Source organism: Ylistrum balloti, unplaced genomic scaffold, assembly GCF_031769215.1.
Source record: "Ylistrum balloti isolate Yb309-2 unplaced genomic scaffold, AGI_CSIRO_Ybal_v1 Utg370920, whole genome shotgun sequence".
In the NCBI taxonomy this organism is placed as follows: domain Eukaryota; kingdom Metazoa; phylum Mollusca; class Bivalvia; order Pectinida; family Pectinidae; genus Ylistrum; species Ylistrum balloti.
Window position 1 is genome coordinate 208,127 of NW_026782521.1, and position 17,795 is coordinate 225,921.

General features: G+C 33.7%; 1 protein-coding gene across 1 annotated transcript; it reads left to right on the top strand.

Annotated features, from left to right (window-relative positions):
• Positions 1–1,389: 1,389 nt before the first annotated feature.
• LOC132559474 (transmembrane protein 165-like) lies at positions 1,390–9,784 on the top strand. Its single transcript, XM_060224100.1, has 7 exons — positions 1,390–1,734; positions 6,829–7,054; positions 7,300–7,398; positions 7,606–7,682; positions 8,240–8,416; positions 8,706–8,811; positions 9,455–9,784. Exons 1-7 carry the CDS (start codon positions 1,576–1,578, stop codon positions 9,520–9,522), a joined length of 912 nt encoding a protein of 303 aa, XP_060080083.1. The 5' UTR covers positions 1,390–1,575; the 3' UTR covers positions 9,523–9,784.
• Positions 9,785–17,795: the final 8,011 nt, after the last annotated feature.

Here is a 17,795-nt window from a genome sequence, read left to right on the forward strand (position 1 = left end):
CAGTTATGACTAGTAAGCCAGAGATCCAAGGTTCAAATCCCAGTGAAAGCATTGATATTGTTAATGACACCTACTACCAGTATCTATAGTACTTACTGAAATGTTTGGGTACTCTTTGCGAATAATGGCTTCAGCTTCTTGCCATGTCTGAAGGAAAAACAATATGTTGACATGAGTTAATATTAATCCTCATTCATTTGTACAAAGAAGACTGACCAATATCACAAACACATTCTTCAAGTTGGTAATTATCATATGTGAATAGATTTTTTTCCTTATTGATAAATGATAATAATATGCCAAACAAGAAAAGCCAAAGTACAACACAAATGACGAAGTACATTTTTTCATTTGTATCAATGTGCCTTTATAAGCCAATCTAGACTAACCAACCGGTATTAATAAAAGGCAATAACTCTTTTAAAATCTGTTTGAAAGAATGTTAAGGAAAACACAATTCATTTTCTAAAACAGATCTAGGCCGTAAATGTAGTCATTTCACTTCATTTTACATATATCAATATAATTTTCCCGTAAAATGAAGAGGAATCGATGGTGACATCAATTTCTTTGCTTTTCCCTTAGTCCAAATTTGAGGAGTCTACCAAATTCATCATTTCCAACGGTTGCATGTATTATCAGAAACAACAAATGCTTAGATGTTCTTTATTAAAAAATCGATTTAAAATATTTGACAAGCCTCCAATTTCATATTATACAAAATTTACACTATAAATTGCTTCACATGTCATAAACCAATATGTAAAAAATAAATTCACATATCACAGGCGTTCAGAGTTTGCAATCGTATGTTAAATATATCTATCATACGTATTTCTGGTGTGAATACTACAACAAACCTTTCCAACACAGTCCGGCCAATTCGTTGTTGACATTTTAATAAAGGATTCACCCAAGAGTTATCTCCACCTGTTTACTTGACACTGATACAATCTTCAGCAAGTAGCCTGGTCAGTTTATATCAATCCAGTTATTTGTCATAAAAGTTTGTCTCTGGATCAGTCGTAAAAGCTGTATGAAAATTACAGAACACTTAACTGTACCGAACTAATTCCCGATACAATGTTTTCTTATCGAAGTCCACTCGTGATACAAACCGGAAGTTTCAATAGGTAGCATAGGTGGCGCAACTAACTTCCAAACGTCAACGTGTGTGCCTAATGAATAATTCGAGCAGAGGTTTGTCCCAATGTGCAGACGTGAGTACATTCCAGCAAGATATTAATACGTATTTTTGTAAAGTTAATTATTCATGACACTTTGATAAGATAATAAATGTATATAAAAACTATAATGTTTACTTTCAATGGAAAATAAACTTCAGTTTTTTACTTTCCTTTTCAGGTAATCTGGTGACACCGGTGTCTTTAACATTTTGTCAAAAACGTGGAGGTTTTGACAGTATGTTTCAGAATACAGCGACCAATTCAATAACCGTTGAATAATTCTTAATCTATTGACTGGGATAACAAGTTCGTGAATTAAAAGTGGACTGAAACAGAATAGACTGCCTTCTAGTGTTCAACACCAAAGAGGAAAAAAAATCCGGGAAGGATGGGGTGTGTACTTAAACATCTGACCAGTGCGACATTGCTGCTGATTCTATTTTCCGCCGTTGTATTGAAAGAAGTATCGGGTGATGATGATAACCTATTGAATGTGGCAGCGGCAGGGAAATCAGTGAGCAAGGCTTCATCAGAATCTAAAGAGAAGGTGAATGGATGAGTCTAGTAGAGAAATGTTGTAGTTACAGAATTAAGGATTCAAGTAATGTGTGTGATTCGGTTTTTTGGCCAGCATGCATGTTCTTGACTACTGAGATGTAGTCTAACAGAATGTCTGTTTTCTGAAGAAGAAAATTTAAGTCTCCATTTTCCCTCTTTAGACGACAACATTAATTAAGAATTTAATTGAATTAATCTCAGGAAATGTATTTTGTTATATGGCTAAGGCTGGGACGACACTATCCAAAATAGTAAGCTTTCCAAAATGGAACACTTCTCAAATATTTGAAGCAGAATTGTTATTTTGAAATACAAGTGAATTTTAATACTTTACTTTTGGTCTTTCGAAAGACCAAAAGTAAAGTATTGAAAATAACTGATATATCACTGATGTCTTCTATGTTGTATATCATCTCAATTTAGAAAAAAAAATATGATAAAAATTTCAGGAAACGATGTCATGCAAAAACAAATATTCTGTCATATTTTGGAACAAGAAAAGTGTTACTGAGATAAATATTTTTGATAGACAAGTAACAAACGTCAACATGTGAATGAAAAACTTTTACAAAGCAATATATTTTACAAATGTATTATTTCTACAAACACTGAATGTAATTAGAAGTATTCCATTTAGTTACCCTGTTGAAGGATGTTGTCGATTTATACTGGCTCACCCTTAAACACAGATTCAAAAACTGTTAATTGTTTCCCATATTTTTTTCCAAGAACACTCCAACACATAAAATCAAACAAAAAACTACTAAAGTCTTTGTCGGTTACTGAATGAGTCTATTGGTTTGTTAGATCCAATTCTAGTATTTAATTCCAACAAGTTGGGCACACTTTCCTAAAGCCACAATGGCTCTGCATTTGAGTGACAGTTAATTACTGCTTTGATTAAATAAGCTATTTAAATGTGGGGTAATTTGAACCAGACACCAATAAAGTTTTCTTAAACATATGCACCTTAAAGGGCGACATTTTTTCCCTTAGTAATATGATCATGGCACTGTTTATTAACATTTGTGTAAGAACTATTTATTTCTGTTATCTAACTTTAAATATTAAAACGGGGATTTAAATCGCAACTTTGCTTGTCATTGACTACATGCACACAATATATAGTCATTAGGAGCATTTAAAGTGCCTGTGACATAAGTGAACATGAATTTACCTGTGTTCTGTTTTTAGCTACGCTATAGGTAACTTTTACCAAAAACAGACAAGACAGTTGAATTATTGACTTTTTGTGTAAAAATGTACAATGCTGCTATGGTTATTATGTCATATCATTTTTTTTTTAGCCAACCATCATCAGATGGTGGGGTATTCAAATTGCCCTGCCGTCCGTGGTCCGTCAGTCCTTCCGTCCCTAAACAATTCTTGTTACCGCTATTTCTTGGTCCCTAGTTGTGCATTGTACCTTTTTTTGAACTGATTCGCATTCAAGATGGCCGACAGGTGGCCATATTGGATTTTGGAAGTAAAAGTTTGTTACCGCTATTTCTGGAAAAGTACTGGATGGATCTTTCTCAAATTTCATATGCAGGTTCCCCTTGGTCCCTAGTTGTGCATTGTACCTTTTTTGGGCTGATTCGAATTCAAGAAGGCCGACAAGTGGCCATCTTGGATTTTGGAAGTAAAAGTTTGTTACCGCTATTTCTGAGAAAGTACTTGATGGATCTTTCTCAAATTTCATATGCAGTTTCCCCTTGGTCCCTAGTTGTGCATTGTACCTTTTTTGGACTGATTCAAATTCACGATGGCCGACAGGCAGCCGTCTTGGATTTTGGAAGTAAAAGATTGTTACTGCTATTTCTGAGAAAGTACTGGATGGATCTTTATCAAGTTTCATATGCAGTTTCCCCTTGGTCCCTAGTTGTGCATTGTACCTTTTTTGGACTGATTCGAATTCAAGATGGCCGACAGATGGCCATCTTGGATTTTGGATGTAAAAGTTTGTTACTGCTATTTCTTGGAAAGTACTGGATGGATCTTCCTCAAATTCCATATGCAGTTTCCCCTTGGTCCCTAGTTGTGCATTATTCCTTTTTGGACTGATCCGAAGTCAAGATGACTGACAGGCAGCCATCTTGGATTTTGAGAGTAAAATCTTGTTACTGCTATATCTGAGGAAGTACTGGATGGATCCTTCTGATATTTCATAGATATTGGTTTCCCTTGGTCCCTAGTTGTGCATTGTACCTTTTTTGGACTGATTTGAAATCAAGGTGGCCCACAGGCAGCATTCTTGGATGTCGACAGTAATACAGCACAAGCATATTGTCCATTATCCACCTGTAACTGACTGCTATCTAATAATACTTTGGTATCTTTTTCAAATGATATTTGCTAATAGGTGCTTAATAAATATATCTTGTGCTATCATTGAGTACATTCAATGAAGACCAGTTCATGAACATTTACAACACCTGTAACAAACAAAAAAAATTAACAAATCTTCAAGAACTGAAAACAGATCCTCAAATGGACGCCAAGATCCCTCTGTGATCTCTTGTTGCTCTTGTTTTTGAACAAATTGTCAGTAAATTTATTTGTTTATAATTTGTAACTTGTCCACACAAACAAGAGAAACCAACCAAAAATATACCTTGCTTTTATATCAAATCTGTTTGTTTACAAGGTCTTCTATAGCTGAGTCTATGAATAAATGCATTTCTAAGGCTTGTAGTTTTTAGCTCACCTGGCCCAAAGGGCCATGTGAACTTATGCCATAGCACGGCGTCCATCGTCCTTCCGTCTGGCGTCCTTCAACTTTTCTTTTAAACAACAATTCTTCTGAAATACCGAAAGTTATCATATTTGGCTGGAAGGTTCCTTTGATGAAGCCAAACAAAGTTTGCAAAAAGAAACGACTTTGACCCATATTCAAGGTCACAGAGGTAAAATGTGTTAAAACCTTTAAACGACTTCTTCCAAAATACCGGAAGGCCTAGAATCATTGTATATGGCTGGAAGGTTCCTTTGATGAAGCCAAACAAAGTTTGCAAAAAAGAAATGACCTTGACCCATATTCAAGGTCACAGAGGTCAAATATGTTAAAACCTTGAAACGACTTCTTTCAAAATACCGGAAGGCCTAGGATCATTATATTAGGCTACTGTGTTCCTCTTATGGTGTCCTACAAAGTTTGCAAAAAGAAATGACCTTGACCCATATTCAGGGTCACTTGAGATAAATGTGTTAAAATGTTTTAAACAATTTCTTCTGCAATATCGAAAAGCCTAGAAACATTATATTTGGCCAGTATGTTCCTTTTATGAAGTCCAAGAAAGTAAAAGAAATGACCTTGACCCATAGTCAAGGTCACAGGAGTCAAATGTGTTAAATGTGGAACATATGCACAGATATAGTAATGTTGGTCATAAAGATCCAGGTGAGCAATACAGGCTCTCTGGGCTTCTTGTTTCAATAAGCACAATCCTTATGTTGACCAGTATGAACATTGCAATAGACAAAATACTGAAGTAGATCTGAATATTTATGTCCTTATTTCAATGTACAAAGTCACAGGTACTGCATATACTGAAAAAATGATGTAGTGACATGTTGTGATACAGGGGCAGCCAATATTGATATTGGAAAGAATTGTCCAATCCCTTCTGCTTTGAGCAAAGAAAAGCAAGAAAGATAAAATTATATTTTGATCATCTACCTGTATATGAAGCAAAGTGGTGCAATTTTTTTTATCAATATCAGATTCACCCTAGTAAAGAGATCTCAACTGAATTTGACCTGAAATATGCACGCTTAAAGGGCCGAAGATACTCAATATTATACATACAGAAATCAGGAGGAGCAGTCTTTAAACGTCTTTTCTGATTTATGGCCAGGAGGTCACAATAAATGTAGGCAGAGACCGATCAAAAATTATACTCCTTGCCATGTAGAGGAGTTTTGACTAGATTCTATTGTAAATGTGGTTTGTTAATCAGATGTGGACATGGGTATATCAATAATTCAACACTGGTTTGGGCCAAATTGGCAAAATTGCTAGGTTGTTATTGGCTAGAACCTGTCAAGGTGAGGAGGTGATTGGCTGACCAAACAAATGCCCTCCTCAGTCAAGAGGAATCCCTGGGGTCCCATTGCCTTAAAGTTGACATGCCATGATTGGAACACTGACCCTGTAGCCAGTTTTTCCAACTTATATTAATCACTCTTGTTGGCTTGGATGGAAGCATGCAAGGGGTCTTAGTGTGGAGGAAACCGGAGTACCCGGAGAAAACCCACGTGGTCAGGCAGGTGACCCCATACCTTTTCACATCCATTCCGGGAATCGAACCCCGGACAGCTAGGTGAAAGGCGAGAGCATTACCACTGCGCCATCCAACCACCCAGGTTGACCGACCTTATAGATGTTTGGACAAACTGACAAGAATGGCACTCCATTCCCATCTCATCAATACTGTATTAATTACTTAATACCTACCTTGCATTGGGGTAGCATCCTTAATATGTTAACAATGCTTCAGTTTTGTATAAAAGAAAGGCAAGACTCCATTAGGAACAGAGAACAACTTCATCTTGTTAATAATCTTCTAATTTCTAAAGTAAAATGTACTTGTAAATTCTTTTGCCAAAATATAGTTTGGAGGCAGCATCGTTGTGTTTTACAAGCCCTTTCCTCTAACAACTGGGGACTTGGTAACAGTCGTAACATGTAAATTTTGTTTATAACCTGTTATATCATATACAGGTTGGTTTTATTTCATGAAGCAGTAAAAGTTTTTGCATGAAAAATGATGCAATTATAATTTCCTCGCTAATTTGATAGTCCACATTTGGAGTCCAGCAGACCAGAAGGAAATGGACAGATTTCCTTGCTTTTTACTATCAATTCCATTTTTAAATTCCAGTGAGATATTTATGTATTTGGGCATATTAGGATATGACTGTGTTGGAGTGTCCTTGTGATCTCTTTGATGAGCTTTGCCGTTATGAAGTATAAATTTCTTTTATTTCATCCTTTTCATTGGACAATTATCATTACATTTTTTCCGATAGATTTATATATTTTGATACAATTGTTTAAATTTGTACATGATTTGTTTTTCAGGTTGATAATGAAAGTTCAGATGAAGGATCATTGCTTAGCTCTCTAAGGAAAGCTAAAGGAAATGTGGGATTTCTTCATGCATTTGTGGCATCTTTGTCTGTGATAATTGTGTCAGAACTTGGAGACAAGACTTTCTTTATTGCCGCAATTATGGCTATGCGACATTCTAGGGTGACTGTCTTTTCTGGTGCTATAGGAGCACTTGGACTTATGACCATTCTATCAGGTAAAATAATTAAATACATTTAAACTGAGATGAGTTACCTGTCCAACAATTTACATATGGAACTCATGAATCCTTAATATTTATCACTTTGCAAACTGAATAATTTTGGTAAGATATTTAGTCAGGATAAAATTTTATATTACAAGACCTATTTACTTTATTTCTGTTGCTAAATATGTATACTTGAGCTGAATATTATCTACATGTATGTACTAAATTTCTGTGTGACTTGTTTGTTGTTTCAGCTGTCCTGGGATATGCTACAACCATCATTCCTAAGTATGTTACTCACTATGCTTCATCGTTATTGTTTGCTGTATTTGGAATCAAAATGCTTAAAGAAGGTAAACATTCTTACATCAAATCTTTTTGACCAACATAAGTAAATGTGCTGCCTGATATAATCAGAATACATTACGAAAATGAAAGTTATATATCAGAATATTTTTATTTTTTATGTCACGCATCAAGACAGAAATCTCAACACACATTTGTTAACTTATATTAGTAAAGGTATTATTATTTTTTAAATACTTATTTTATTTCTCAAGGCTATGAAATGTCTCCTGATGAAGGACAGCATGAATATGAAGAAGTTCAAGCTGATCTTAAAAAGCGTGATGATGAGGTGAGTCTAGTAAACATTCCAGCTAGGATGTCTATCTTTTATCTCTTTATCAATATACAGTGTACACTCTGATAAGGATTTTTAAATTGGTCTATTTAAAATCCATTAACAACCGTTTTTGATGTTTCCTCACAAGTTATTATCAGAAGGCTTTAAAATAATTGGTGACAACCGTGACATTAGCTATGTTATGTTTTCTTTAGAAAATTGTCAGTGTTGAGGAAACACAAGATGATTGTCCTTTATGTAAGTTTATGGTGGCACTCAGCTTCAGTGATTGGTCCTAGAAGGATGAAACAGCAGTATGATTCATTTGGCTCTACTATATCTAATTCAAAATCAATGTTGAGTTGCTCCTCACTTGCCTGTCTTTCGTACAACCTTGGATGATGTCACCACCAAGACAGAATTTGTGTTTAATTTTTACTTAAAAATCAAACTAGTATTCATGGATTTAGATTCGCGTAAGATGTTGTAACTTGTTTTAGGATTCAATTTCCATTATGTTTTTTTTTCTTTTGATAATGTAATGAAATGAAGTTTCTATTGGATTACAGCGACTCAAACAGAGCTCTGGAGTACAGGATATAGAGACTGGTATAATAAGAACACCGGGACGAAACCTTTGTTATGGAGTATTAGGAACAATTTTTCTGCAAGCCTTCACATTAACTTTTTTGGCCGAATGGGGGGATCGGTCACAAATTGCTACCATCATTTTAGGTGCAAGGGAGGTCAGTATTTTCATTGTGGCGTGACAATTACATGAGTTTAAATGATATTACATATCTATGTGATTTTATTTCATATTGTATGAATTTTAAGCTGAAGCTTATAGTATCTAAATGGATGAATATATGTGCACTAAGGTTTTACAAATATCAATAGAAGAGCTCTGCTGTTTCTTTTTAAAAACATTTTTGTGAATTTAAAACAAAACATGTAAAGCCTTTGTTTGAGAATATGTGTCTCATTATTTACTTTATAATGAGAAAACATCTATTTTACCATTTGATATTACAGAATGTGTTGGGCGTCATCATAGGTGGTATTTTAGGTCACGCACTATGTACAGGTCTAGCTGTCTTAGGAGGCAGAATAGTTGCTCAGAAAATTTCTGTCCGAACAGGTGAGTTTCAAACACTGTTTAGTTTTTCTCACTGATCAGGTATTATGTAAACAGGCATTGTGTTTTACCATTACACATGAGCACTTACCCATATGATTACATAAATTAACTTTTGGTAAAAAGTAACAATGATTATCATTGATCATATTTAATAAAATCCATTTGCATGATTTTTTTGTCTCTTGAAATTAAAGATAACTGTGTTGGACCTCATGTAATACAGATATTATTTTGTCCAGATTATGCCTTGAACATCATTATTCCACTAAAGCTGGATATTTCATCAGATCTAATCTGGATCTTACCTAAACTGATCAAAATATTTGAATTCTGTCATTTCATCAAAATAATAAAAAGAAAATTTGGTCATTTTTAGTCTCTTACTGGATTAAGAGGGGCTATATTTTCTCTCTGTTCATTCATCTTTCAGCTATCTTGTCAGGGCTCTATCTTCTACGCTACTTGAACTTCATACTTGGGGTGTGGGTTCTTCACCTAAGTCAGTGATCTGTTAGGGAATGTAATTTACTAAGTTTTCTGTAAGGATAGATGGGACTTCTTTCAATGACTTTAACTATGGATATTTAGCTTTCTTTTGTTTCTGTATCCAAATGAAATGTGCATGTGTTTTGCCTGTTTTCAGTGACTCTGACCGGCGGAGTAGTATTCCTGGTGTTTGCTTTGTCAGCGTTTGCTGTTGGACCATACTGACGAAGAATCAGCTTTTTTAGTAGTAGGACTGTATAAGAGAATTTTTTATTTATTTTTATATCAGTATGCTGTACTTTGTTGTTGGCGACAAAGAAATGTGATATGAAAATACTCTTTACTGTTTCTGATGATGTAAAAACAAAATGAGAATGCCTCTAATCTTTCTGTTTTGGATAATTCCTCTGAATATTAATTACATAAAATTAGTTTAACATTTTTTCTGCCAAAAAAACAATACTTTTTTTCATTTTTGTAATGAAGAGTCCAGAAAATAGTATTAGAAAAATATCCATACAAAATTGTAGTAGGCTTTTTTTGTGGTGATACTATTTTGACATGACAACCAGTAACCTTGTCAGTCAGAGTTGTGTCACACACCACATTCCTAACTAAATACAATGTATTTGTTTTTAGTGTTTGAAATACTTGTACTTTGATAATTAAGTTGTTTCTTCCTGACATTTTTTCTGGTACTTAATTATCAAATTAATTGTCAAACATGCTTGGTGTAAAATGTTAAATGTATGGTGCTTCCTGTGCCATATTAAAACCATAAACTCTTTGAACTGGTCTTTATCAAAAGATTTTAGCATGACTTTGATCTCAGAAAATATAAGCTTGGGTAAAATTTGTTAACAAATAGAAAGAAGAATTATGTTATTGCAATGACAACCAGTTGACATTTCATTGTCATTTTGAAGTGCAACTAAATATGATGTACTTATATAGGAAAATGGTTTAAGTAATGTTTATGTACCATCTTATGTGTGTCCCATTCCCTCCAAAATGTCACTTTGTAACAAAAATTTTAAGGAAAATGTTCATTCAGAATTCATGGCTGTTACTGAAAATGAACTTACCTATAGATAGCACAGTAAGTGTAAAGTCAAATCACACATCAAATTACAGAAAAACACTGGTAGAAAAACACTGGTAGAAACAATTAATTAGTAAATACAAAAAAATGATCCACTTTATGATCTCTTAATCAGAGACGGGGATGAGCTTATTAGCAGACATCAGATCAGATAAACTCTTAATTTATAGTTATGACTGGATGTTATTAAACAATTCTCAGAGGTTGGCTTGTAGTTTGTTAAATACATGATATAGAATTTAGGATAATTAATACATCAATTATGATGTAAAAACCTGGTCTGATAGATGTAATATGATTTCTGTACAAAATTATTATCTGTATGGTTAATAAGACGTGCTACTTAAGTACTTGATTAGATGAGCTGCGAATTTAGCTTAAAAAGAAATGGTGGGAGGAATGGGGCTTAAAACTAGGGTTGCTGGATTGAATATCAGTGTGTGTTTATGTTGAATTATTTAACTCATAGTTCAGAAGTTAGATATTGAACAATCGATGTATCACTATGTATTACATGTGCTAGGAAGTAGTTGCCAGCCTGTCATCACTGAATATTTTATCAGGTATTGTCACAATGATATTGTCTACCAAATCTCTCCACATTTAAAGTGATGTCAGAGTGCGAGCATTATTGTAGTAAATCAAACACGTAGAAACAATGCAAGAGCAATCCCCAGTTTCAGTCTAAATTTTTAAAACATCATGATTTATCGTGAACATATTTATTCATGGACCAGTCAACAGGCAGATTTGGAAAACAATTTACCTGTCTGACCAATGTTTTTAAGACATTAAGTATTATTATTGAGTATAAGTAAGTATATTTAGTAATATGCAAAAAAAAATCACTTGCCATGACATTATAATGCTTCAAACACTTTAGCTAGGATATCATGGTATCATATACTAGTTCCCTAGCTAGTACTAGCGAGGATATCATGGTATCATATTATATACTAGTTCCCTAGCTAGTACTAGCTAGGATATCATGGTATCATATTATATACTAGTTCCCTAGCTAGTACTAGCGAGGATATCATGGTGATATCATGGTGTATCATATTATATACTAGTTCCCTAGCAGTAGTAGCTTGGATATAGTACATATTATAGCGAGGATATCATGGTATCATATTATATACTAGTTCCCTAGCTAGTACTAGCGAGGATATCATGGTATCATATTATATACTAGTTCCCTAGCTAGTACTAGCGAGGATATCATGGTATCATATTATATACTAGTTCCCTAGCTAGTACTAGCGAGGATATCATGGTATCATATTATATACTAGTTCCCTAGCTAGTACTAGCTAGGATATCATGGTATCATATTATATACTAGTTCCCTAGCTAGTACTAGCGAGGATATCATGGTATCATATTATATACTAGTTCCCTAGCTAGTACTAGCGAGGATATCATGGTATCATATTATATACTAGTTCCCTAGCTAGTACTAGCGAGGATATCATGGTATCATATACTAGAACTTTCACAAGATTTTTGTATAATAAATTATTAAGTGAAATATTTTTATGTAATAGAAGTTATCATCTTGAATGTCATGCATACAAGTAAGTACATTTACTGTATTTTACTGAATATAAGCCCAGGGTCTAGTTCACTGAGGCAAGAGGGGGGAGGAGGGGTATATTTATTGAATATTTCATAAAAAGAAGACACCAGACTACTCCCACCCCCAGAGGGGAGCACCCCCCTCGCGTCGCCCGAAAATTGACATGCGTCGATTGAAACAATGCCCGTAGCCGGGAGTTGTTATGGAGACGTTAAACACTCCAACAACAACAACAACATTAAAAAGAAGTCCTATAAGTATGGGCTGTCATCGATACTCACCCAGGTGTTTATACATACATCATATGATTGAAGTCATTAATTACAAGTGTTGTGCAGAAAAAAGACATAGTTCTTAACTGTCACCTTTACTCAAGTCTCGAATCATTTCGGACAAAATCAATCTGAAATGTTTCTCTGCATTGTGCAAGAAAATAATTTTTTCATCCCACAGATTTTTCTTTTATATCAAATCAATTGTTTGTTATTGGTTAACAGTAAAAGTTTTTAACAAGGATTCAATTAATCTTACAGATTTGATTTGTGATACTGTTATCTGGTTTGACATTTACTATCTAGTCGATACAGATGATGAGAACTGGTTTTAGACCAACATATATGTTGTTCTTTATGTAAACTGTGTAAATTTTTATGCTAACAATGAGGATTATAAGTGAAAAACTGATGTCATTTGTCAGATTATGTAAATGTATGTGATTGTTGGCTGAAGAATTTGATTGTACTTGTACCTATGAGCAAAAATATCAGCCCTATCAAATATCATTGATATTTATGTGTAGGTAAAAAACCACCACCAATGTTTACATGCTGGACTGAAGATAAACTCTTATATTTTGTATCATTTATTTGAAGAAAAAGTTAAATTTCCTTCACATTTGAGTAAGATTTATCTGGTTGTGTAATTGTTTGCCACATTTGGAAGTGATAAGATGTTGAACACCACCATTAGATTTGTCTTCCTTCAGGCTCAAGTCTCTGTACTGAAATATATTGTACCAGTATAGAACACCCACTTGATTTGGTCTTTGTTATTAGATTGTGTGCACCACCAACCAGCTTTCTTGGTTCATCAACTCAGAGTTAATTTCTAGTTCACATCTTTGTCTCATTAAAGATGTCATATTGTCTCCAAATTACTTAATTCATTAGAAACAAATTTCTAATGTTTTTCAGTCGTTTTAAAAGGTGATGTCTGAATATTAATGTTGAAAGGTACTTTTGTTGTGCATGTACGTGATTGTTTAAAATGTGACTTTGACATGTTCGTAGAAAAATCGTTTTAGACCTCATGTAGGGAGACTTCATTAATTTATAACCATACTATAAAGTGAATTTATCATTGCAGTTTATTTTATGTAATGGCAGGCATTGTATGACCTCCGATCATTGGTAGAGGTCTAAAAAATGGCATTTCAGATTTGTAAAATACAGGTGTTTTATTGAAAACTACAACTAACTGGAGATAATCTTGCTTATAGTAGTTTGTTTCTGATTTTGTATCATGTGTAACAATCAATGATCAGTGAAGCATACCAAAACAAATGTCCAGGTTTATTGTATTAATTTCCTGTAAAATGAAAACTTGAGCATCTGGTGTGAAATACTCCTTCTAGATCCTCTCAAAGATGTTGTAAAGGACATGTCAACCTATTAAGTAGTTACTTAAAAAGTATGGATGCATGGATATCATTTGGTAGATTTAGGTTGATAAAGGGAGGTAACTGTAAGACTGGCTGTATAAGTTATAAGTTAGTTATGTGGCTAATCACAGACACAAAGCAAGTATGTTTTACTTTGGCACACAGAGCTATTCCAGAAATATAGGCATAGTTGGGAAAAAAGACATTTTGCAAAATATGCCAGTCATTTTAATGTCGATCCCCACCTACCACAAATTGTATTACAATGGCCTCCCAGCTTTCACTTGTCTACCACCCTCATCTCTGCCACATACATTGCTCACATTTGGACTAGCATTTATCATAGACTAGAAACTGTACATGGATGTCTATTAGAAGTGCTTGCAGTGGGAAATAAAGTGTTTTCACTTTTTAAAGACTTAACTGTAGAGATACGAAACAAACAGTTTTGATGGTACAGTTGTTTCATTTTAAACATAAATCATGTTCCATCTTGGTTTTTTTCCATGTGTTTGTATATAAAAATAAAAAGTACCATTTGGGGTAAGTACATTATAGTCATAAATATGTAAATACTTCCAGGTAACTGTTTATGATTTTAGATCATATATGAAGCCATCTTCTTGTTTGCATACCTCTTCATCCTCCATATTCCAAAAAAACATCTGTACAATTTACATCTCAAAGTTTGGCTGCTGATTGGTTGTAGGGCCGGTCAGCTTTCAGTTGAATGTACCAGGTAGTTTAAATGCCAAATTATTATCCTTTCAGAATTTGTCCTGCTTTGTAGCTGTGTCACACCTGACTAGTTGGCAACCTTAATGGTGTTAAGGTAGTTATCTAATGATTAGCTAGTTGGCTATTAATTGGATTTCTAGATAAGTGCCTTCTGATTGGCTGTGACAAACATTGCTACAAAGCTGTTGATTGGATGTTGATGGTTGTTGATTGACGGAGATTTTGTATAATGGTAGACAAAATGGACAAATATACAAGACCTGTATCTATGGTTACAAAATAACTCATTATGACCAGATTGTAGAGCGTTAATTACTGAAAGAGCATTCTTTCTGCTTTTTGTCAAAGGTAAGATTTTCAAAGGAATGTCAAACTTTGATATTTTACCATACAGGACAATATCCAATGGCAAAGGATATGGACAGCAGATTGTATTTCTTTTGCTTACAATTTCTGAATTATTTTATGTAAGTGATTGAAAGTACTGGGTATTTAGATAAAGGTTAAGATGTTTATAGTTAATGCCTTGGAGCTGGACTCGGGTTATGAGGCTTCAAGTAATAATCTGGAGCTGTGTATATACAAAGTGTATCTGTGTGGGGAACTTCTAGAAATTGTATATCTGTGTCAAAGATTTGTATATTGAAATAGCTGTGTAGCGAGAAAGTCTGACATGTATGTATGAGGGGCAGATGATATTTGGAAAAATGAGAAAACGATTTGTACTATCATATGTGATACATTTCCACTTACATAAATTCATGTCAAAATGTGTTCTGTTCCATCTCATTTCATGTTTATACTGTCTGTTCACCTGGTTATGTAAGATAAAAACAATGTTTTAAAATTATGCAAGTTTGTATACTGAAATATGTGAGAGTATACTACTGCTTAATATTTCAAACTAAAATGTTAAGATTTAAAATGGCTTTTGATTTTTCATTTTTATTATTATTTTTTTAATGTATATTTTTTGCTTTCTTATTAAGAATTTGCGTTAATGAAATTTGTTTCACAGAAGAAGATTTGCATCATTTTTGAACAAAATACATGAACACTTTTATGTATATTTTAAAATGTGTCTGTATATAATTAATTGAAGTATTTAAAGTGTGCTATCAAAATTCTTCAAACAACAAACTGATTTACTAATTAACAAAGATTCCATTCCATTGTAACAAAACTTCTGAAATACCTTGATATGAACTCTGGTCTTGTTTTCTAATGCACAAGGCTTGGACACAAGCTACCTGATGCAATTTTTTTTTTTTTACCTGGTCCGATCTGTCTGATATCTTTCCACGAAATATAGCAACAAGTGATGACCTTATTAAAATAACTTCATATTCAATTCTCTCTTGATGTGTATCTGCAAAGAGAGGTAATCTTAATTAAACTGAATATTTAGGAGACTAGTTGAAAAGCTTTTTTGCAATTTTGACATAATTATGTACAAGAAATTGGATCTTTTACTTGTATATGATACAGGTTGATTTATCTGTTTTGGGCTGACATTCGGTAACTTCTCACCACAAATTAGGGTTTTGCCAAAGTCAGCACTTGGCTTAGATAAGTCAATCTCATAAAGGTAACGGATTCTATCAGTCCAAGCTGTGTACAGTAGCTATTGCTTCTCTGGAAACAACTATTGTACAAAATGTAAGCAATTTTCTTTAGTATCAAAAAAAAGTATAAAAACTTTTCGATCAATACAAGGCAACTGTTTTTTGCTGTTTCAAAGCTACAAACTTTTTTTATCGTGAGTTCACAGATTATATTTTGCAGTGAAATGTGAAAACATGTTTTCAAATGTTTCTTTATTTCATTTAATTGCATTTCTTTTAGGTTCTTTGATTGAAACTATGTAATACCTGTGTGAAGTACAATATTTTCATGATTACATGTCAAAATTGTGTCATATTTGTGTGTGAATCATTTTGTTTAACAAATACAAAATAAACTGGAATATCAACTATCCTTGTTCATTGTTGTCTCTATTTCATCTGTACAACATATGAATCCAACCTAATTGATTGTCACTTACTGATATTTTTCTAAATTTTTAGTTCCTTGGTATTAACAAAATAGGTTGAATGAAATTTTGCTATGTGAAAAATTACCATTACTGATAAGGAAAACCACATAGATATAGACAGGATGTTAAATAAAACCTGCTTAATAACTACTATAATTATGCAAACCACATATCCAGTCCAGATTTGTAACTAAGAAAGGAAAACAGAAGGAGCAAATGATTGCAAAATTTGAATGACAACAGCAGGTGAAATGGAGATAAAGTGCTGTATTGACTACTCTTGAAGGATTCATTTCCACAGTCACATGTAACACACGATGGAATAAAGAGTCCATCATGCTACACAATGGTAGGTGGGAATAGGTCTTAATTCAGTACTGCTACGAGATGTTTAAACTATGCCCCCGGTTTTTATTTCAAATGTAGTTCAAAGGTCAAGGTCACATGGTCAAAACATTTGGTACCACTAGAGAAAAGTCTTGTCACAAGGAACACACATGCCAAATACGAAAGCCCTAGCTCTTACTGTACAATAATTATGAGGAAGGTTAATGTCGACAATAGGCAAACAGGTAGCGCAAGAACAATATGCCCCCGAAGTTTCGATCTGGGGACATAATAGAACAACAAAACATCGGTATTGTTATAGATCCAGAGAGAGAGAGAGGTGGGGCATGAGTAGGTAGAGATTGTACGAATAACGCCCTTAGTGGCAATATCAATGCTTAGGGAGAGGGGTCTATATCATATATCAGACCCATGTAGCAAAAGCAAAGCTCTAACGTGTCACTTCAACCCCCCCCCCCCCCCCCCCCCCCCCCCCCAAAAAAAAAAATCAATTTCCACACCATTCCTTTATTGTATGTTCGTGATTTTACGTAATTGGCTGTCAAGATATGGTTTAGAAGAAAGTTGTATTATGTTTGAGTACTTGTATCGCATTTAATATGTAGAAACACGGATAAAAAATATATATGTATTATTATCATTATTATTATTTTCAATATTTGGGATATTTTTCTCATTATGGTATATTCTTAGATGTACTTATATAATAACGGTTGATGTTTTAGTCCCCGTCAAATTCAAATCCTTGGTAATTGAGTTATTAAGCTTCTAGCACCTAAAGAGTCAGTTTAATGTTTTACAATTTCATCATTCATATAATACAAGAACATAGTCACATTTGTTCAGTTAATTGATTTTTAGGCATTCATACCATAGCATTTTTTTACTACTTTTATTCGACCGATATTGTTGAAATTAATTGAAATATTCTGAGTTTCCTATTAATCATTGAAGATGGACAATTTTTGTTTGGGATTTTGAACACGGATAGTTACACTTTCACGGACTTAAGATCAAAATAAAACCGAGGCGCCGT